The sequence below is a fragment of the Rhea pennata genome, chromosome 2, assembly GCF_028389875.1.
Source record: "Rhea pennata isolate bPtePen1 chromosome 2, bPtePen1.pri, whole genome shotgun sequence".
In the NCBI taxonomy this organism is placed as follows: Eukaryota; Metazoa; Chordata; class Aves; order Rheiformes; family Rheidae; genus Rhea; species Rhea pennata.
Window position 1 is genome coordinate 82,630,643 of NC_084664.1, and position 24,415 is coordinate 82,655,057.

The 24,415-nt window shown below is 35.3% G+C and overlaps 1 protein-coding gene across 2 annotated transcripts in view; it reads right to left on the reverse strand.

Annotated features, from left to right (window-relative positions):
* The window catches only part of CDH12 (cadherin 12), a 157,868-nt gene that overhangs the window by 46,388 nt on the left and 87,065 nt on the right, over positions 1 to 24,415 (reverse strand). For both annotated transcript variants that reach the window (XM_062568001.1, XM_062568000.1), the window contains 2 exons: positions 22,892 to 23,059; positions 3,710 to 3,897 (listed from right to left, as the gene is read on the reverse strand). In XM_062568001.1, coding sequence (XP_062423985.1) covers positions 3,710 to 3,897; positions 22,892 to 23,059 — 356 coding nt within the window. The remainder of the gene's footprint in view (positions 1 to 3,709; positions 3,898 to 22,891; positions 23,060 to 24,415) is intronic.

The following is a 24,415-nucleotide window of genomic DNA, read 5'->3' on the forward strand; positions in this document are numbered from 1 at the left end:
TAATAAACATAGTGCCAAATGTTCACTAAAGCTCAGATTCTCCTATTCTGCTTTTATTTGTGTGTGAATAATAAAGATTTCTTATCAATTTCGATAAAATCAGGAGCTTGTCCAGGACTGAAATATTTTTCTTCCATCCCTGGAGCAGTGATCGATGCCCCACCTGGGGCCACCATACTCCTGCCCAAAGGAGAAGGTCCCTTCTGTCATCCTGCTTCTTGTCAATCACACTCGCTATAGCCTGTTGAAGTATTTGAGGAAGGACAACGGACACTATATACATGTAAAAACAGATCAACACTGTACTAGAAGGTAATGGAAATAAAACGGTCAGTCTATGTCTAATATACTAATATTCTTTGCTCTCATAAAGAACTGTATGCAGTACTATCCTAAAGTCAGACATTTTCTCCTCTTTTTATTGACATTATTTTCTCTTTTTTTTTTTTGACAAACAGAGAGGAAGCTATTATGGTACTAACCACACAGTGGTGCTAAATGGCATTAAGATCATTCGATTGGCAGAATGTAAGAAAATCAACTCTTTTTTAATAAATGTATATAGTACAAGATAGTAATAATAAATCTTATATTGGATCATAACTTGAAAGCAAATTAGCAACCAAAAAATAGATGATTTAAGATGTCTACCTTGTACAGCTTTAGCTGGTCATGCCCATTTAGTATCAATAAAAACAGAGAACAGTCTTTTGTCTCTGCTGATTCACTTAGTGTGCTGGAAAGAACACCTTGGTTTGTGCAATTTTTGTTAGCAAATGTATCCTTCACCAAAAATAAATTTATTACAGAAACACTTCGTTTTTCTTAATTTTGATATAGAGTTGACATCATGCCTTTTGCATAACAACAGAAAAAGCATCTATGCAGAGATGCATTTTCCTCCTGCAAGATTTTTTTCAGGAAAAATAAAAGCAGGCTTTATAAATGGCAAGGATATGTCTGAAATGGCTCAGTGTTGACTCACCTCATAGCTTACAATATGCTGTAATACAAGAAGAATTGCAAATTTGTTTTTAAAACACAGGACAATTTTTATTAAGGGTTTTGACTGATTATTACTTATAATTCATACTTCTCTACTTATTCACAGACTCTGATTAAAGAACTACATACCTAAATGAAGTATTTGCATAATGTACCCTGAACGAATCAGTGTTTTGAACACCATGTAATATGAAATTTGACAGCTTGTTCTTTTTTCCTCCAAACTTTTTTCAGAAAATGCTTCTGTGCAGGCAAGAGAATAGCCCTACTGCAGATTTGCACAGTGTTGGTACTAAGTATTTTCACAGATGTCTATGGAACTATGAATATCCAGCACTTCTGAAAATCTGAAAACTACAATTCAAGAAAATATATGTGTATTTTTGCAAGTGAACAGAATATGAAAGACAACTGAGTTCACAGTATCTTTAAAAATCCACATTTCTTTTGTTTAACTCTAGGATCTAGTAAGGAACTTAGGCTGATGGATGATTCCAAAATGTCTTAAAACACCTGAAGCATTCAAAGCTTAGTGAACAGTATTTTTCCCTGAGAAAAGTTTCACAAAGGGCAATGTGAAGGATCAGAGTATGTACAAAGGCATTCTTTGCTGGAGGACCTACATGTTGGGTTTATCTCCTGTACACAGCAGAGCTGGTGTTCCTTGACCTTCAAAGCCTGTCACTGTCCCCCAGGCGCTTTGTGATGAGGAAGATTAAGACGGGATTAAGATTATTTTGTTTATTTTTCCCCATGTCCATATCATTTGTATTAGCCAACATCAACTGACATTAATTACAGGATCTTTTAGCTATTGCAAAAGCACCGTAACTTGACAGATACACCATACCTTATTGCTTCAAAAACTAAATAAATACAGCAAAATAGCATCAGCAGGTCTAAAGTGCTTGGATACAGAATTGGTTGTGTCTATTATTTTTTCAGAAAAAAGAAAGGTTCAATTAGATAGTAAATCCCTCTCAAAAGTGACTGAGCATTTTCTCTGTGTTGGCTCTGTGATGGCTATATCAGGCAAATCTGAATTTAGATGGTCTTCACTGGCAACAGAAGTTATATGCATCCTGTACTCCATTTGACTTGTTGCCAATGTGAATATTTTTGCATATACAGTCTAATGTATATATGCTTGGGGGTAACTACATGGATCAATTCCATTGCTGTAGGTAAAAACAAACTGCACAGCTGAAGACTAAGTGAGGAAGAATTGAATCCTATCAAAAACCTACTCTTGACGCTGAGCATTAATTTTTCAATGGCTCCTACTCACTAACATTTCCAACTGGCAACACACACTGAGGGACATGCCCAACAGTTCCAAAGGCACTTATTTTTGAATCATCTGTCTTGAGGAAAATGGTGATCAGGACAATTTTTAAAAATGAAACAGTTCACCAATTTACACAAAGAGGAATCAGTACATTCAAATTTTTAGTCAAAAAATAAGGGTGTGTGTTAAGAGTTGAATTTCATCTCATTGGCAAATAATTTCAAATGGGTACCCAAGCTTCCATTTTATGTCACTAAAACTGGCAAAAGAATAAGTGATGTGACACTGTCTGGCCTTTTAATGTGCCTATGGATAATTTACTATTTCCCAGCTCAAGAGTTTGAAGCCAGGAATTTGGTCATCAGAATGTATGGAAAGTAAATCTAGATCCATGGTCAGATTTGAGAGGAGATTTAAGCACCCACATTCTAAAGTTTATTAGAACTCAAATTTCTTATTTCCTAAAAGTTGTTTTATTACACACATCCAGAACTCCTTCCTTTTGGATAGGGCTAAGTAGCTATGCATCCATCTCTGTTATGATACCAATCAGGATCTTGAAATTATTCCCAGACCTTTACAAAGTGTTTAGTTCCACAAACGTGCTTAGTTTACACAAAATTACACCTTTAACAGTTTACTGTCCATAATACACACATAACAACTCCAGCCTTTCAAAACTGTTTCAGCTTTGTCAATTTTTCAGCTTTATTTTTACTCAAGAAGTTGGCCACTGGTATATCTGTTAGCTGTGCTGAAGGCTTGGGTTTAGAAGACTTGTACTGGTTAAAATGAGAATGTTCCTATTTTGGATCTCCTACTGAGTATTTTGATCACACGATTCCAAAATAATGTTCATTCTTTCTACACTAGAAATTCATAAATTAAGTAATCTTGAGCTTGTTCTAGTCCATTACAACAGCATCAACAGTTGAGAAGCTCCCTTACATGAATATTTGTTAACCCATTAGTTGGGATATCCCAATAGCTGGGAAGCAGAAGTAGAATGTATGAGTCTGCAACCATTTGATCCTGCTACACACTGAGTGAGGACTCTGTTCATCAATGTACTGGATGACAGCTTTATTATTAAAATAATCGAATATAAATTCAAAATAATCAAAATAAATTGCTAACAAGTTAAAATGAAATGCATCATCCAAAACATAAAATATTGCTCTTTTATTCCAAGCAAGCATTTTTCGTGATGTTTTAGTATGAAAAATTCCAATATAAAAGAAATTATACTTTGTAGCCAGAGCTAAGAATTACTCTTCCACAAATAAAGCTGACATAATTTGTGAAGTCATACCTGATTGTATATCAAATAAAACAATACTTAATATTACACAATATTTAATTCTTCTAACTTTTCACCTGAACCACAGGTTCATACACCTGGCCTGTATTGCATACCTTTTTCAATTTGATGACTCCTTCCTGGGTGTTCTCATCTGTTGTGATTTCAAACAAGTTGCCTCCGTCTCCTGGAACGATGTTGTACTCAATTTCTGCATTTTTCCCAAAATCAGGATCCACAGCTCTGATCCTTCCAATAGCAGAACCAACATGTGAGGATTCAGGTACTTTCAAATGGAAGATACCTGTGAGAAAGTGGTAGTAAACAGTAAACACACTTGGGACTTATTGACATATAATATGGTTTGTCTGATAAAAAGTAGAGAGCTTGTGCAAAAAAAAAAAAAAAAAAAGAAAAAAAAAGTTGAAATCAACCTATTAAGATGATGAGTTCAAAACAACAGAGGATTAGAAAAAGATTTGCATGTTTTACCTACTGAACATACTAAATTCCCTTAGTTTCTAGAATTGGGCAAATGCAACTGTAAGGGCCTCATCATGTCTGTCTATCTGTCTACTTATCTATCTGTCTGTCTATCTATCTACATTTAATGTCACTTATACGGTTATTTTATTTAAATTAAATTCTACTTGTAGATAGTACATGTGTATAAGCCCTTTCCTCCTTCTAACACAGTTCTAACACAGTTTCTTTTAATACAGTTTTCAGTATCTGTATTTTTATTTTGTCTGAGAAATAGATCTATACATTTCACAGGATTTTCACCCATTAGTGTAATACCTGGTATTAAAATTTCATGCACAACTCCTTGTGAGGAGGGAAGAAATTGAGAAGTGCTGTTTATATATTAGCCACCAGAGGGTGCTCTTAATAAAAGTTTAGGGGCAAACATACATTCTAGTTTTGCACTTTTATTTTCAGTGTAATTACTATTAATTTTAATAGTAAAAAAAAAATGAAAACACACAAGACCTCTATTTTTATTAGCATAACTATTGATACATGAGAATAAAATGGTTTCATTCATGGAAAAAAGTATATGGAAAAGATGCTAGACATTAAAATAGCTTTAAAAAAAAATCAAAACCACTTTGAATCAACCTTGACTTTAAGAACATCAACAGCAAGCCTCAGATTATGACATCTTGCCTTATCTTATTACATTGCTGCCTAAAAGGTTTGCCTTTCCTGTGTAGTTTCTTCTCCTGTAGGAGGCATATTAGGGGCACCTCTGAGATTTCCGCCCAGTAGCAGTTCAGTTGCACTTCAGAAAATCAGACTCTGAGAAGTTACATCTCATGTAACAGCAGGGTAGATGACTTTCACATCCAGCTGCTGAATTAAACAGCAGACACAGCTCCTTGTTGTTACCTCCTTACAGTGCGTGCTGTGTCAGCCTTTTCAGCTTCGTAATGTGTCCATGGAAAGGAAAAATAACAGTCGTACTGTAAGATTAGGAGCAAATCTACTCTTCTCTGAGCTGGAAATACTATTTTGGACTATGATGCCTGCATAATTGTCTCTTTGAATGCCTCAGAAAAAAAAATCAGTTCTTCCTCCTTCCTCTTTCTGTCCATCAGTATGCAAAGTTTATTTGAAGGTAAAAACTTGTTTTATTTGTTTGAGAAAATCCATTTGTGCAAAATTCACTTGTGTCAGCATCCACACCTGGACATTATCATGTGTGTCTTTATAGTATTCATTGACTGAGCTGCCAAAGGTTGTGCAATTATCATTTCACTTTTTTTTTCCAAGGAAACATGCTAAGGGAAACTTTTCTTGTTGTTGTTGTTGTTGTTCTTCGTTATTCTTCTCGTTTTAACAGCTGGAAAAGAATGCTATGAGGCAAATAATTATCAAGGCAGTGTCACCTCAGCTATTTTTTAGTAGTACTCCAATGACTCTGACTAAAGAGTAAAAGCTTAAATTTTATACAGGACATAGAATCACAGATTGTGTTATTACCTAATGTCTCTTACAAATATGCTTATTAGTGGGTCTCTACTACGCAAGTCATCCCAAAAAGGTATGGGAAAAAAGGGGGAGACGGTCACAAGGGCTTTTCGTGCACTTGAATCTCTCTATTATGTTTCCTCAGTGTAGTTCTAGCCCTAATGCCCAAGTCTCTGACAGACACTCATGTTGGATTACAGAGTTCGTTCCCAGAGTGTTTGCTCTTTACAGCCAAATTTGGGTGAACATAAAATGTAAGAGCATATGATAATGGATTTTTCCTTCCTTGTTTAGCTGATACTGAAACTTTCCCCAGTTTGCTTAGTGAACTGATGAGTTCTCAGATTCATTAATATAAACATTTCTCTACAAAATATTGTACCTGGCTATAAACATGTCGGACTTAGATGAAGTCAAATAAACACCACATTGCTCTTTTCAGATTGTTTAGCCTCTGTCAGATATTTTCAATGACTTGGCATTTCATCATTTCCAGAAATTCAGTGGCAATAAATATGGGGTTATTCAGATTAATTTGAAACTCTGAAGTAATCGCCAACTCTGCCAGAGTCAGATCTCTGAAGATATAGTATGTAATTATGCTGCCATTATCCTCCTGTAACAGTACCTTCACAGCATGTGAAAGATCTTAATGGTGCTATTTTGACAACATACTTTCAGAATAAAATAAATGAAAACAAATAATGTATATTGTTGCCAACTCAGAAGAAAAACCGACAGAATATAACATATAAAATGGTAACAGAATGATAGTTCTGCAGATTTTTTATTTTTCTAGAGGGCACTACTGTTGCTGTGGTCTTGCTGTGACTGTTTAGCATTATTCAATTTTTATTGTCTATTCTGCCTACATAGACTCCTACCTCCATTTACTGTAGAGCTATATTGAAACAGGCTTGAGTAATAGCCTATTACTCCCAAAGGTCCTGAAAAGCTTGTTCTCTGCAGCTTCTAGGAATTGTTGGAAAAGCAGCCTGGACAAACATGCAACAACGAATTACACTGTTCAAACATTTCGGTTAGATTTTGCAGATTCTCTCATGTGATTTCTTTGCCCACAAATCTGTTCTTCTAGTTGCAAATAAATATTCTTCTAAATATTTTTGAAGTTTGGTGCTGGCTTTTGTAAAGGATTAGTGATATAGAATTTACCAAAGGAAAAGTCCGTTAGGTTCCTCAGACTGCACTGTGAATGTGAACTCTGCAGCTAGTCACCCTTCTGCTGACTTCAGCCATGTATGTTGCATGCATGTCTGAATATTTTTACATATAGGAAAGCTCATGACAATGAATATTGCCTAGTTAAGACTTGGTCAAGATATCATACATTAAATCTTAAGAAAAAAGACATTAAAGGTGATTTTTAAGGCCAAAAGTAATGTGCCAGATGACAGATTTAACTTATGCAACAATTCACACTTAAATTTCACTGATGTTCAAACCAGATCCTAAAGCCAGAGAAAAGTCAGTGATTATTTAACTTAATACAGGCACTGAGGACATCCCCTCAAAAAGCCTATGGCATGTCTTGTTTCTGTGACTCATGTTGAACTTCACAGGAGCTCCAGGCTGAGAAGTACCAACAAGGTTGATAAAAACAGATGAGTAATGATCCTGTTGAAGCCTCTATGCCGAAACAACTGATAGAGATTATTACTCAGCCTCCAAAGCATTCAGCAAACTGAGATGGAGGTAAGCTAACAACTAATATGCTCCACCTCCGAGTTTCTAAAACAAAGATAGCTTCAAAGAGCTCAAAGGGAAGAAACCCGAGATGAGTAAGTGACAGGTAATCAGTGATATTGACTGAAATTCAGCACATATTTACAGTTCTTTTGACACGACTGGATTAGGTTCAGTTTTTAAGGCTCAGAAGTTCTTCTGTGGTTTGATTTTCACTTACAAAGGTTTTTTACTTCCCCACACCTACAGTTTATGGGAATGCTGGCATTTACCAAAAACGCTTTCAGTTCTGATGAGAATAACAAATGAAAACCATCAATACATCAGCAAAACAACCATTAAATAGTAATCCAGGTTAGCCTCTAAAGAGTTTGGCTAAATGCATAATGGCCATCAAACAAAAGCTATCAACAAAAAAAAATTGCTTGGGTGCTTGTAAATTATCTTCCCCTGCTTTTTCTTTGTCTATATTTGTTTTAGATCTTTAAAATACAACTTCCAAAACATTGCATTGCATTGCAGTTAGTCATGATAACAAAGATATTATAGGCAATCAAAACCTCTAAATTATATTATTTAGGAAAAAAAAGTTGATTATATATTTTATGTAACATTATAAACCTTGCAAAGCTGAAGCTCAAAATCAAGCAAACAAGAAAGAAAATTGTTCCTCTAGTAACAAAAATGAACATAAATACTGCAGCTTGTCATCTTAACTTACCAACGGATGGCAGTTGCTTAACTCAAATGGTTTCAGCAGCGCCTGGCCAGGTTCTACAGGCACTGGTTTGTGCCTGTTTAAGAATAATCCAAAAAGAACCATTTATACTTACTTGTCTAAGTTTTAATAATGATGTAGTAGGCAAAATGAAGAATATAGTATATATAATCTGGTACCTGGTATAATTAACTTATTACAACAGCTACAACCAATAATCAGTAACATCTGATGTATAGGCTTCTACCACTGGTAACATGAGACTCAGCAGAGCAGCCAGATGTCTTTGTGCCTCTCCTAGTTACACCTCTGTGCCATGTGGGGCCTGGGACCTTGTGTGGGGAAGAGAACGTCCATGCTTCACTACCACATGTTCTGATGCAGGGATGGAAGTTGACAGACAGGCATGACCTGACATGGGCAGGTAAAGCTTCAGTTACAGCAAGGCTTCTTCCAACCCTGAACCCACTGCTCTGAATTAGCATTTATGGCCTCATTAGATATAGTCCATCTGTTCTTAAAGATGACTGGCTTTTTGCTGCAGATTCCAAAGTCCTCATTTGCCAAAACTTACATCTCTCTAGACCACAAAATTTTGAGCTCCACAGAGATCCTGGATGTTCAGGTGTCCCCAGTTCTTAAGGATAAAATGCACAGAGGCAAGAGCCCTTTTGAGTTTTGACTCTGTCCAACTCTACACTAATCCACATGATAGAGCTTCTCTGAGCTGGTAGCTCCAGAACCAGAAGTCCCTATCAGTCCCTCAAGTAAGCTAGCAGACAGAGTTTTTGGAAGACCTCCTCTTTCTTTCCTTCTTGAAGGGGGAAAAAAAAACGCAGCATATGTGTTATAATTTTTGTGTATGGAAATATTTCAGTTTGCTATTTTTTCACTGAAAAGCTGTCATCAGAAAACTTGGTACAAATACACATTCCCACTGCATGTCTGAGATTAATTCTGAGATTAAATCCACTGAGTGTAGTATCCTCCTAGTCAGAGCATCTACCCAATGGGAAATGCCAGTTTATTTTCTTAGTTGAGGATATTCTGACCCACAGCTTCTCTTTCCAAAGAGGGTCAGGCACAGCAAAGATGACAGAGAATGCACCATTTAACGATAAAATGTAGAAATTATTCCAGAAGCAATTTTTGGAACAAAAACTGTGAGGAATGGCTATGTTAACACCTAGCCAGGAATGAGGCTTACTTTTGTTTCATAAATTGTAAAATTGTCTTTTGTATGGTAGAACAGTTTTAACAGGTGACAAAGAAAATGCTCACTTCTAGGACTTCCCTTATGTTTGTCATTAAGGCTTTCTCCTAAATGATTTAGTAGACTTAGAAGACCAAACCAAGTTCTTGAGTGACGGCTTTAACCATTCCATTATCACTATATAAGAAAGAGACCACTGTAATCGCTACTCTGTCAGTTGGTCTTCCTGAAAAGCAAGGTGGTGCCTAAAATGGTTATTTGTGCAAAGTCTAACTTTGTACAGATAACTGTGTGTTCTAAGATATGTTTCCTGGATACTAAAGACTTATATGGAAGAGCAGTTTTAGATGATCAGCTTCATGATGTATCATGACCAACGAAGAATCTCTCCCACTAGAAAGTGTTCTGCTAACAACCAGTCTATGTATGATAGAAAAATTATTATCAAACAAAAAAAAAATTACAAAACCCAGATGGGATTATCATGTAATTATTATAGAATGAGAACTGTATTTTACTGGTTTTGGTACATTCTAGAAGCTTGAAGCAAATGCTTTTATATAAGTTAGGTAGTAGTTATAAAGAACCATAAAGATGGAGCATGCTTTACAGATAGACAAAATTTTCAGGAGAAAATATTTTTCCTTTTCAAAAAATCTCAGACAGCATGTAATTGGCATTTATCAGGTAGGCATACTGGTAATGTTCTGGTGATCATACTGTTACCATGAAATAAATTAATACGCTTATTGCCTCTATACAATCTAAATTGCATGATAGCTGAGAAATATTAACTTGATAAAAACTATATTGCCAGGGATGGGATGCCGAGTTTGTAATGCTCTGTTTAACATCTCTGCTTCTTAAATATCTTGTGGGAGATTTTTCATATTTTCTTTATTACTCTGGCACAAAATATAATAACATGATTTTATTACAATTCATTCACTGTTAAGAATGTGGTCAAACCATTTACTTTGGGATCTAAGCCAAGTGCTCTAAAACAATCTGCACTGGAAAGATCTCCCTCCCTTCACTAAGGAAATTAGGTCCCCATCTTTAGTCCTCTGAGTCACACCTAAGTTACATACCTAAAAATCACCTAAACAAAACATGTTTCACATCTGTTTTACTCAAAAGACTGTCTGTGAAACCTTGATTTGCGTATATCCATTGGGTACATTATTCTGTAAACACTTTTCACTGAAAAATACATTACTTTTCTTCACTGAGTTGGCACTGTTTGAAGTAGAAAATGAATTTTTTAGAAGTTATAAATGTAAAAACATCAAGTACAAGTGAATAATGGATTACTGGGTTTTTTTGTTTGTTTGTTTAAGTGTAGTTTATTGTATACAGTTTCTTTATAATACTTTTGTTTCCTAATATTGAAGTGTGATATTTCCTAATATTGAAGTGTGATTGAAGAGTATCTATATCATACTTCAATATGATACAGCTGGCCTGATATTTGTACTCTCTTAGGCTTTATAGCAAATATAATCGACTTATCAAAGTGAGTCTTACAAATTAAATGTCTAAATTTGAGATCTGGATATAAATAATGCTCCATTTTCAATGAAATCTGTATGGTTGGTGTGCACTTAAAGATCCCTCTCTTTGACAGTGTTGGCTATCACATCTATAAAATGAACAAATTTGCTGCAGAAGCTACTGAGAACAAATACTTTTCATGAATTCAACAGAAAACAGGATTTCTCTAGAGAACTTTTGGCATTATATTTTTCTTTTTATGGCTTTCTTAATGTAAAAGCTCTACTAAATACATAGTTTGGAAGCTTCCTGTAGTTATCAGCTTTCATTTTGATACACAAATGGGAGACATTTTCAAATGTGCTGGGTGTCTATCGCTCCTACTGTTGTCAGTAGGAACCTTTGTATTGGTGCAAGAACTTTTGAACATCGAGGCATCTCATTTAACACTTTTACAAGACGTAAGCACTCTTGAAAATCTGACTACAACTGTAGTTGTTAGGTATTTCTGAAAAGCACGAGCTTAAGCAGTTGTGGTTATAATTAGATAATTGCATGTAGTCTGTTTCACTTCATGGTGCACCATAGCCTCTAAATTTTCAGAAAAAAATCCAGAATACTCAGAAGCAGAACAGCTGTGTTGATTTCTTACTTGGACAGAAGGCCTCCAGGAAGAGGGCAGATGCTGCTAGGAATGATGTTAGTGATGCAGCAAGAAACACTATAGTCTCTGAGTCACTTTGCAAACAACTCTTAAGGTATTGCAAGGCAACCCCATGCTGTTAAATCTGTAGCCCTAGCTACTCTTCAGTATCAGAGAGCAAGCGGAGACTTGTAGTGCCTTTGAGCAGTGCCAAGGTTGCCATGGATAATTTCATTCATTCGATCTAAATACTCTCTGTGTTTTGAATGAATAATTTCTTCACTGCCCCCCACAGAAAACACACTGGGGCAAAATGAATGTCATGGTTTCTGCCAGAGGATGTTGAAGTTCTATGAAACATTTTTGTTTCTCCTGTCTTCTATGCAGAAGGCAGCACATGTAAAATATAATTGTTAATAATGATAATTTACGATGATAATAAAATATTTAAAAATAACTGACACATAAATTTTACTGTTAATGATCCAATACCATTTAAACCTGATGATGGAAGGAGAAATAAAATGGAATGGATAAGTGCAGACTAACAAGAGTATTTTATGATCAATAGATAATATTTAACTTTAACCACTATTGTCATCATTTGTATTTCTTGGACTATTGATTTTACGGAGCTGTCAGACTATTACATTTTACCTAATGACGAATTATCTAGATTTTGTTTGCTTATAGAATAATATCAAAACCAGGGATTTTTTTTTTTCTTTTTTTCTTTAGTTTACTTTCTCTGCTTTGTAGCTGAGGGCTCAGTCTCTCTGTTTAGTGCTTTAAAGAGGTTTTATTTCATTCAGCCAGTACTCTAAACAGTCCTCTACGAATAGCCTTTGCTCATTGTGTAGTCTTGAAAAAGTTAAAAAAATCAGCAGCAATATGAGGGTGGCAGACATAGAATTTACTGAACATTTAATGTTCTTGAGATTCTATGGTAACTGAATATTTCTACTCCAGTTTAATTCTCCATTTTTTTTTAATGTTATGCTTTAGTAGGTTTGGGGTCATTGTTCAGTTTTAATAGAATGTTTCACTCTTCAAGATGTTTTATGATCAAGATCATGCTACAACGACAACTACCATACTTAAAGAGCTTCCTAAGGAGCTTTTACCTAGACTACATCCACTTTCTGGGTTGTATCTACTATTAGAGAAAGTGCTTGAGGAATTCTGATATGAAAAGGAGTACGAGAAAAATTTGTATAAATATAAATGTAAACTTGAAGAGATGCTAAACTTTGTATAAACTCATCCTTCATGTTACACTTACAAGTAGTAACAGATACATCACTGTCAGATGCTGTGAATGAAGATGGGCTGCATGGCCTCAACAGTAAAACATAGGCTCAAAAACCTACATCTGTATAAGCAAATTTCATGTACCCAGCTATATTCTGTGACACAAAAGCCAGCCAATATAGAACAGCCTACTTCCACATTATTAAATTTCCCTACCTACACCAAAACAGGTCAGCTTCTTGGAGAGTGAAAAGAGTTGGAACTACTCACTACTACACAGAGTAGTTCCTGATCTGTCCTAATTTTCCCATGTGTCTCAAATTTGTCTGAGAAAGCTTTATTTGATGTGGGCCAAAACTGTGCCAGGGATTGTTGTAACAGTTTAACAGTACTGATATATATAAGTATATGGTATGATATATATGTATGCTACATATGATACCAGTATACAGATATTGCATGATTTAAGTATCCCTGACACTCTATAGTAATATAGAAACAAGTAAAGAAAATAATGTTCTAGTCACCAGTTAGTCACAATAGTCATTGGTAGTCATCACTGCTCACAATATGCAACTGCAAGGAAAATATGTTTTGTGCTCTGGACTCAAGTATCCTTGGAAAAATGTAAGTAAATATACAAACACATTAGAAAAACTTATTGTAAAGAAATTCCCCCAAATCTTGCACTTCTTTCACAACTATAATACAAGGACTAATTTAGCAAAGTTTCTGAGACACATAATTGTTAGTTAAGTGCAGTATATGGTTACTAAATACTGCTTATAATAGAGTAGTCAAGGGTAGCAAATAAAATTGAGTCCTTGATGTATCAAATCCTGCTCAAGTACACAACAAGACCTATTCCATACACAGTGACCAAAAGCCCCAATCTGACAAATACTTGCATACATGCTTAATTTTACTACCACAGCTATTCTTACAAAACAAAGCAAGTCATACATAAGCTATGTAGGCAAAGAACAATTTTATAGCACAGCTGCTATAGTTCAAAAAAAAAAAAAAATCAGGAAAGCTTTTCACTATGCAAATACTTCTTTAGTTCTTCACAACCAATGTCTTCCTCTAATTCCTGTATGACCACTGCCAAATACAATTTGTGAATACTGATTCAAGAACATACTGATCTGACTACTGTTTTGTTGGTGTCATCGACATTAAGTGACTCCCAGGTATTAAAATCCAAAATTATAATGACCTCTGCATTCCTGTCTCACATCACTCCTTGAAGTGGTTGATTAAAGATATGTGTTCACCTCAAAAAATGTAGTTTTAGTTTACTCAAAAATCACAGAGAAATGGATAAGTCATACTTACATAGTATTTTCTGATTGTATGTTAAAAGACTGAAGCTTGATTTACAAGACCTGTGAAGAAAAGGAGCTGGTGCTTTTTTCCATTTTGTCTTATGGTATAGTAGTTAGAAAATTAACAAAAGATGGAGTAACCAGGATTCAAACTTCCCTCTCTTCCTGATTCAGAGCAAGCTTTGACTTGGTCTCCCACCTAATCACTGGCTGTAGGCTAGTCTGCAATGAATCTGTCTACCTGTCTTGTGTAAGTAGCTCCCATTTGGTATAAAATAAGTAATTAGCTGTCGGAACTGAATTAGCGCATCTTGTCTGCCAGGCAAATGCTTTAATCAATAGAAGATGGTCTCATTTTCATTCTGAGAGCCAAGGAATGTACAAGGGTTGTATACAAAGTGCAACTTTTAGCAAGAGCTTCTCAGAAAGCCATTCTTCCCTAGCTAAAACCCAGTGAGTAGAATAACTTCCCAGAAAGCTGGACCTTCCTGTCTCAAATTCTTAATTAGGCAAATAGGAGCTCTGAACCTTAATCTCTTGTAAGTTTTCTAGCAAATTGTCAAAGTACAGAGGAGTAAACCTGTCTTCTTATTTTGAATCACAAACTCTGTTTTTACTATTTTAATTTTTTAAGTTATTGAACAGAAAAAATAGCTAATCACATAGTCCTCTCTAGGGTTTCTCTAGATTTACTACAGGGAGTGAAAAGTGTTGCATTCTTCTGCAATCTTTTAAGGCAGATGCCATATATCTCTCTCACAAACCAGTAGACTTGTATTTTAAAGAAGGAACTTTACACTCATCCAAATCAGTGTGTTAAATGTGAGTCTATGTGGAACAGAAAGCCTTTTACTGCTTTACTCTGCATGTGAACCCAAATTTCTAATGAAATCTGAGCAACACACATATAAAGCCACATGAATGGAATCTGCAACATTTAATTTACTGAGTGAACAAAACTGACATGGACAGGCTGGAGAGCTGGGCAGAGAGGAACCTCATGAGATTCAACAAGGGCAAGTGCGGAGTCCTGCACCTAGGGAGAAATAACCCTAGGCACCAGTACAAGCTGGGGACTGACCTTCTGGAGAGCAGCTCTGCAGAGAAGGACCTGGGAGTGCTGGTGGGTGACAGGTTGCCCATGAGCCAACAATGTGCCCTTGTGGCCAAGGCCAATGGTCTCCTGGGCTGCATTAGGCAGACTGTTGCCAGCAGGTGGAGGGAGGTGATGCTGCCCCTCTACTCAGCCCTGGGGAGGCCTCATCTCAAGTACAGTGTCCAGTTCTGGGCTCCCCAGTATAAGAGAGACATGGAGCTGCTGGAGAGAGTCCAGCATAGGGTTACAAAGATGATCAGAGGGCTGGAGCATCTGCCCTATGAGGAACGGCTGTGAGAGCTGGGCCTCTTCAGCCTGGGGAAGAGAAGACTGAGGGGGGATCTTATCAATGTGTACAAGTACCTGAAGGGAGGGTGTCAAGGGGACGGGGACAAACTCTTTTCAGTGGTGCCAGGTGACAGGACAAAAGGCAACAGGTGCAAACTGAAGCCCAGGAAGTTCTGCTTGACCGTGAGGGGGGATTTCTTCCCTGTGAGAGTGACAGAGCACTGGAGTAGGTTGCCCAGAGAGGTTGTGGAGTCTCCTTCTCTGGAGATCTTCAAGGCCCGCCTGGATGCAACCCTGTCTAACATGCTCTAGGTGACCCTGCTTGAGCAGGGAGGTTGGACTAGATGATCTCCAGAGGTCCTTTCGAACCTCAACCATGCTGTGATTCTGTGACTTTCGTTTATATATGCTTTTTATATACACTTTTTTACACAACTTTGCTAAATAGTGTGTGTACAATCTCTGTGGTATACCAGGCTTGCTACAGATAATTGAATATATAAGCATTTTGTAAGTATTTATATAAGAACATATAAGTATTATATAAATATATAATAATGATGAGAGTTTTCAGTCCATAGTCCATGTATGTATAGGCAGTTTATTCTGTGATCAGCATTTTTTTTTTCTTTCAAAATAGTTGTAGTTCTACAATTTTAATATTTGAAACTAAGACCTTTACAATATAGTTCAAACCAATAAATAGCTGCTGAAAATTGATGTTATCTACAGGGTAATGATTTGCAACCTCTCTTACTAATTTCAAAATTGCAAAAATTATCATCTAGACAATGTATCACTCAAATAGCATGCAATAACTATATAACTGAAAGAAAACAGTTTAGCATTCTTTTATAAGGATTTTTTTTTTCTAGAAGTGAAATTACTAAAATTGCATTGATGAACAATATTTTTTCCAGTTTCTAAATTATCAGTTTTGTTTCCTGTTCTATATTTGCTTACTGTTCCTTTTGCTTTCCACTTTAAGACAGTTGTTTCCTCTGCCTTGCTCTCTCCAGTTAATAAATTCTACTAAATACATCGCACCATCTACTCTTGAAATCCCGGTACAATCAGCTGCCAAGTTTCTAATACACTAACAGGCAGATGAAGTGCAGGTCTTAGGACCAGTCCTTCAACCTTGCATTATTTAAGATATCGTTACCAGAAAGATGAATAGTTCCTTTTCTATTTCTAAGCATTTAGCATTTTTGTTAGCCATCCTTTTTCTATGCAAGAAATCTTGATGGATTTCACTGGGAAACTTCTGGAAAGACTAATGATAGCAAAACTTTGCCCTTGTGATGGCTATTCATAGCTCCAGAGCCTTCCAAACATTTTAAAATGTGGTCATCAAACAGCCCTGAGAGGATGTTTTCTGATCATCGGAGAGCTGTTATGTTAAAGCTAGTGACAGATAAAATTAATACTGGCAGATAAATTTAAGCTGTTGGATTTAATCCTTATTTCATTTTACTCACATTAAAAATATTTTTCAATCATTACCCTACAATAATGAATCCTCTAGTAAGCTGGAAATTATACTATAAAATACATCTTTAGCCAAATAGTTCTGTTCAATAAATAAATAAATAAATAAGGGGAATGTCATCACCTTAAAAATAAAACCAACCAATCTGACTTCATAAAACACTTGAGAATGGTCTTTTCTTTGCTAATATAAAAATAAAAACTATATACACTTTAAAATTTAATGACAATTTTTCTGTATCAAGGCTTTATCCTGTAAAAATATATTTATGCTTCTTAAAATAAAAAAAATCATAGTATCCCTTTGACTAAGACCATTCCTATGTGCCTTTATTGCTCTGCATGTAAGATTGTAATTCTCTATATTTTTTTCACAGTCACTCTGTCATCAGTGAACAAAAGAAAGAGGCAGGAAAACTGAAGCACAATAACCTTACAAAATATGAACCAACCACTTCACTTAATTGGTTTGATTCTATAATATATTATTTATACCAACTAATTATACCGCTTTTGTCATTTAAATGCTGAAGTAAATCTAATCCATCCATCCTTTCCTGAAGTATATTTTAAGAGTTGGAAACAAGCCACAACTGTCCTTGCGGCTAGCTCAGAACTGTCTAACACTTGATGCATTAAGAGTTAGTCCATTAGCTTCCAGGAAGGATTTGCTGAACTGTCTTTTTACTTAACCAGTTATCATGTACACAAGTAGCTAAGAAAGAAAGGCCATTGGGTCCCTTCTGAACCAAGGTGGCATGCCAACAGGTAAACAGCTTTTATATGGTCTTCTCTGTTCAAAAGCAATGTTTTGTTATGCCAAATTTTCATTTAATTGCTTAAACATTGCTACCATTATAAAAAGGTACTTTTACTTCTTGCCTTTTTTTCTTTAAGAATCAAATTTTGCTATGAAACAGTTATTTTAATGTTTACAAACAAGTTCATCTTCAGTTTTGAACCAGTAATTTACATAGCAGTTCAGAAAAGCAGTATCTTAATGGGTCACGCAAGACAGACATATATAATCCTTATGGAAATACATTTCTACTAATAAAAAGTCATTGAAATCCATTCTTCATTCTAGTGATTATAAAAATATCAGTTTTCTGAAGTGTCACAGTTTTCTGAAATGTGGGCCAAGAGATACCTGCAGGTCAAACAACTCAATCAGAAATATGTGATATTTAGAGGCTTCCCCGTTGTTACAAAGGCATTTCCTCATTACTGAGAAATGTACGAGGTAGGAGTTCCCCAATGAATATGCTGAAAAGCAGAGGTGCTAAATAAAAAATTCTGTGTTCAGCAGGATAGTTGATGGCTTTTCATCACTGTAATCTGATATCCCACTCAGAACTGCCTGTCTCCTTAAAGGACCCTCGATGAGATGAAGGTATTCCATACTAGAATTTTTTTGGAGAGCTTGTAATGCATTATTTATCATTGTAGTTTCTTCTAAGTATTAATAATATATACTCTCCTACTTCTGCTGTGAATTTATTTTTTTTCATCTTAACTGAGTTCAGAAAATAAGTTTAAACTTTATTCTGTTATAATGGGTATCTTTTTATTCTATAAAATAATCTGGAGCATAGTATCTCTGGCATAAGCGCTTTGCGAAACTGTAGTCCTGACTATGTAACACATAAACATCTACCCAGCACTGGTTACTACTAATGGAATTTTATTCCCTTTTTTAAGTCTGCACTTGCTGGCTTTGTTGGCCACTGGTATGATGCTGGTGGCCTCAACCCAACTAAGAACAGGAAGGACTCTCTAGGTCTTGCCAGGTCTGAACTTGGGACCTACCTGGATCTGACTTTAAAGGTTTGTTTTTCACATAAACTAAAATTATATATAAATATCCTTTTAGCTATGGTGGTCAAACAAATGATCAATTCCAATTCCTAACAAGCAGTAATTCTGATTCATGGCACTGTTTACAAAAAGCAGACCCAAACGAAATAAAATTACAGTATTAGAAATAAAATTCATACTCAATTTTATTTTTTTCTTATTAATTATTTTTGCCAGTATCTGTAATTACCAAGATGACTTTATGTAGTCTCTTTAAGTGGTCTCACACACCACTTAGTCATTTGGGACTGGCTGAGTAATTCCCCATTCATCAAGATTTTTGCTATCACCATCCTGATTAATCAGAAGTTCTTAGCTTACCACAATCTAACTATGTGCTTTGTAATATGTTCCAAAGAAAAGGGAATATTTCAGTTAACTGTCTGCCTTGATTAAGTACGTTGCAATAAACTGGCATATCCAAACTGACATTTTACCCTGTAAGCCATGCTAAATGTTTATTTCTTCCAATATCAATATGCACCACAGATATTATTCCCTTCCGTTTTGTTGAGATCCACTGCTATAATTTGGCTTCTGTAACATTTGATATAATAGAAGAAAAAGGTTTTCAACACTCCTCCTGTGCAAAGCAGAGGACAAGCTTGGTCTCTTGGATTTTTTGCTCCCTCATAGCAATGATTGGACAAAAAAGTCTTAAAAAAAAGTCATACGTGAAATGAGATCTCAAGGCTATCTTCTTCAAAGAGGAAAATATATCCCATGATTTCTCTGTGTCAAGAATTTTTTCTGACATATGTGGGACTAGCATATTTTCTGTAACAGCCTGGTAGATGAAGGCATGCAATGAAATAGAAAATTACTAAAGCCCTTAAGAACAAAGGAAGTCAAATGTACAACTGAAAATCAGACACAGGGAAGAGCACTGGCACCAAAGAGCTTGCCAATGTACTGCATTTTTCAATTTCAGGAGGTTTTAAGATTTCTTCTTGTGCCTGTGATAACCTCCTAGCAGCAGGGATTCCAGCTGAGAGGAGCAGGCAGATTGCAATGGGGGGTGCTTTGAACATCGAGCATAAGGATAGTGGGAACGTTACTTCAAAGAGACCCTCCGTGATGATTCCTTGTGGAGCAGAGGTGGAGAACCTCACAAGCATTTTGACAGGCTGCTAGAAAACACAGGAAAGAACCATGTGAGTTCTGATAGAATAAAATAAGACTGGACCGAGGTCTTGAAGGTAGAATTTATGCTTTTAGGTAAGAAACTGCAGATTAAGACAATCAGAGTAGCACAGTCCAAAATTGTCTCACTACGTGCAACTCTATGTACAAAATGTAGGGGCAAAGTTTTAATGCCTTGTTCAGAAAGAGGTTTAAGGAGCAGAGATTCAAATTACTGGTAATTAGGGACACTTGCTGAAGAAAGGATATCTGTACAAAAGCTGCAAAATTCCTTTTAGGCATAAGAAAACCCAGCTTCAGAAAGCTTAGAAAATTTCCCATGTGATTAGATTGAATCATCATTGTGATTCTAGCTGAAGAATTCAGGAAAATTTGCAGGTGCAGAAAAGTGCACACTTCAAAAAATACAACAGCACACAGTTCCAAGTAAACGATGCAGTCACCATAATTCTGCGTTTTTCACTAAAGAATTTTACAAAAGACAATGGTAGTCAAGAAGGAAATGCAGAATAGGGAGATCAAACAGAAAAAATATAAATAAGATTCAGTAATGAGAAGAAAGAAAGCAACAATACAATACCAGAAGTTTAGAAAAGGGAACTTGCATGGTCCGCTTTAATGCCCAATGTTAAACAAGGCTATCAACATAATAGGCATGTTAGAAATCTGATGAAAAGAGCAAAGTCATTGGGACAGTCTAATATAAAAAAGCAAAATATACATGAAAGGCAAAGTAGGCCTAAGAAGTGGAGGAATAATGATACGTGTTAGAGGAAGCTCTTGGTCAAATCACTCAAAGAGAGCAGTGTTTACACTAGCTAGTCAAGAAAAGTTCTCTAGTTCACCCAAATTTTACAGCAACTATAATAAGTTTAGATTCAGTATCTGCGCAGGAGCAATAGAAGTCCAAATTACATGACAGTTGTATTCAGTTAAATTAAAAAATAGAAATAAATAAAATTGAGGAATATTATTATAAAGAATCTGAATGAGATAGCTGAGAGAGTTAAATCACTGCAGATAGTATTGATGCCATCTAGGGACACCATTCTGGAGGTGCAAAGCAAATGTTTGACACCTATGGAAAAGCAAGTCACTAAGAATAAACATCATGGCTATTAAAAGCAAGACTATATCTTTTAAAAACATTAAGTTGTGTCTGAGTGAAGACAATAGAAAGAACTATAAAATCTGCCTTAATGGTAAAAGCATAGAAAGGAAGGCTAATAATGAATTTGGTATATAAGCTAGAGGTGAAAGTCTGAGAGGGAATGTGTAAGACCAACCCATTAAGTTATAGAAGTGCTCAGAGAAAACATAATCACAGGTGTAAAGCTGAATACATTTTTTTCTTCATGTTCAGTGTAGAATAGCTTCAGAATTTTTCTACCCTGGATTCCTCCTTTGGGGGAGAGCTATGAGACAAGGTTAAATTAGCAACAGAAGCTGCTGTGGAAAGAATAGTCAAAACAATAACAAATCAATTGGACTAGATGGTATTTGCCCAAGAGCCTGAAGGATGAAATAACTGAACTGTTATGACGTGTAACGTTTTACATAAAACCACCTTGGCACATGAAGACTTGGAGGTGCTAATATAATATTAATTAAAAATTTTTTTTCAAAGGTTTTCGGGGAGTTCTGAGGAACTAAAGATGGATATACCTGACATGCACAAGACAAAATAGCAAGAGCAGAATTAGTGGATATATAAATAATATTAGATAATATTTGCATGGATAATATTGAAGAAAACTCAACACAGCTTTTCTAAATAAAAGTAATATTTTACATAACTTTCTGAATTCTTTGCAGGAGTCAACATTCATGTAGATACATAAGGATGAATTCAAAACAAATAAAAGGAAGCTGTTTGTTGTGCCATATATAATTAATCTCTGGAACTCACTAACATAGGATGTCACAGACTCTGAAATTTTACAAAGCAACTAGGCAACTTGCTGGAACAAAAATCCATTGAGGGTTATTGAATATCAATCAAAACACCATCTGAGTCAACAATTGTTAGAAACTGAGGAAATATTCTGGAGTATGTGTTATATGGATATATGCCTTATGTATATATTCTAGATAACACTGTAGGAGATAAAAGGAGAAAAAAAGGCCAGGTGGATCTTTGTCTTAACACGGTCATTCTTACATTCCTGCAGAAATACAACATATTTTCATACTGAAGAAAAGAAGAATAAGAATTTACACATGAGAGAAAATTGTAAACTGTCAGGTGGTTTGGTGCCTAAGGACCATTTATAATACAAAAAGCAGGATTACAATGCACATACAAGGAAAGATATACAAAGAAGCATAAAGCTGCCATACCTTTTCTATAAATTCATACAAAACACAAATGTCATAATACAAATTTGCCTCATTAACAACTTTTAGCAGCTAATTGTTTTGCCATAGGTATCAAGGTTTATACTTGATCAGTGTCTACATTTCAAATATATGAAACATGCAGAATTTCAACAAATTTGAAGGAGTGCTGTAAATGACAATCCTTCTGCTAATCCTACACAGACTACAAGACTCTTTAAATTAGCATATTTCTGAAAAGCCTCATTTAGACTAATTGATATAAAGTGATATAAATTGTCAGTGAAGGATCACAGTTTTGAGTCTGTAAGTATTTTTCAGACAGATTTAATCTGCTTGGCCAAGACATGTAAAAGATTTACACCTGCTTATCATAACAGCAATGTTTAGCACAAGCCAGTTCTGTCTTTGGCACCCAGAAGTCTCAAGTTAGAACTATCCACCATTTGAAAAGGATATCCGCTTTCCCGTGATAAACCATTATTTCCCAAATCATTTTAAAGTGTAAATGAAATGAACTCTCAGCCTGAGGCTGGCCCTGCAAAATGATGATGTATTTCCTTTTGAAAATTCAAAATTCTGAGTTGTAAATAGAGCTTTGGATTCTTAAAAAAAAAAAAAAAAAAAAAAAAAAAAGTATATATTTTTTCATCATATGCATTTCTTCCTTGTAAAATCCAAATACTTATTTAAAGATTTTCTTGCATTAATACTTTAAATCATGCTTATTTGAAAATTAATGCATTTAGAATGCTACATACTCTTAGGGAATCTGGGTGGGTTGTCATTGACATCTGTGAGAGTAATGTTTACAGTGGTAGTACCAGCTAATCCTCCCAGCTGTCCTCCCATGTCCTTGGCTTGGATAAGAACTTGATATTGTTCTTTAACTTCTCTGTCCATATTTGGTAAAGCTGTTCTTATTACACCTAGGAGAAAAAATGGGAAAAAAGAAGGAAAAATAAATAAAGGGCCTATGATTGCTTACTATTATATTTTAATATGGATTTCCTGGACAGACTTCCTACAGAATTTATCAGAGAGTAGCTCAAATAGAAACACAAGACAACCACTCAGGTTTTTCAAAACTGCTCTATGCTTATTTGCTATTCAGCAATTCAGAAGGACTGCTATGTGTTTAGATCAGGACTTGAATCTTCTTCACGGAGCATGGCAACAGTGCATTTGCACTAGGGATGTGAAAGGCAAGGTTATCGGTTTGCCACAAAAGGACCAAAGAAAGATGTGCTGTGCAGGCTCAGACAAAGTCTGCACAAAGAGATGTTTGGTCACCATCAGTGTTTCGGAGACTTATCTTTATGTGTTTTGGATGAATCACTTGCCATCACAGTTAAGTTCCTCTCATTCTGTACTAAAAGGTGTTTATCAGAAGGTTCTCCCTTATTTGATGAAATTTGCCTGACATAGCACCTAGATATAGTTAAAAAGTTCAGGTATTTTCTTAAAATATTGTAATCAATATCCTAAAGCATGATTTGGATGGCTCTTAATTTTCGGTGACTTCAGTCTAAATAGGTATTCCATAATCTCCCTCCTGATATGTTATGAAAGCATATAATAAAAGCAAGATTTGCAGAGAAAGGGAAGCAATACTGATCATTTGATTAGCTGATGAAGTAAAAAGCTACAAGATTTTGGGCACAGAAGCCTTTCTTTTAAAACCAAACATACAGAAAAAGATACATTACTTTGTCACAATTTTGTATATACTATATTGCAAAATGCTACAAATCCAGCAATAATTTTCAGAAAATGACTTAGTGCAAAACAGGCTCATGCAGGTAGCATATATAATTATAAAATAAACCAGTTGGAAAGACATTAGTTTCCCTTAGATTATTATTATTTTAGAACACATTATCTTTCAGGATTAACCTGTTTGGTTTTAAAAGTAGTCTTTTCCCCCTGGCATTATAATGGAGCCGAAATGATAATAAGCAAGTTTTAAGGCTCATTCTTATTTTTCTGGCGACTAACAGCTGGTATGTTAACAAGTAAGAATAGGAACCATTAGCTTACAGTACATGTTCAGAGTCTAGAAATAACTTTGACCTAAATTTTTCCATTTATAGAACTTATCAGACATTCCTATTAAATTGAATTGTTTAACAGTAAGGCTTTTCCATTCTCTCCACTTGTAACAATGATTATGATAATAACAATTAATAACAACTACTATTTTCTATCTCAGCATGGTATTTACTGTACTGAATAGATCTGGAATATGAATTATCAACTACTTGAAATAATTAAGAACATTTACA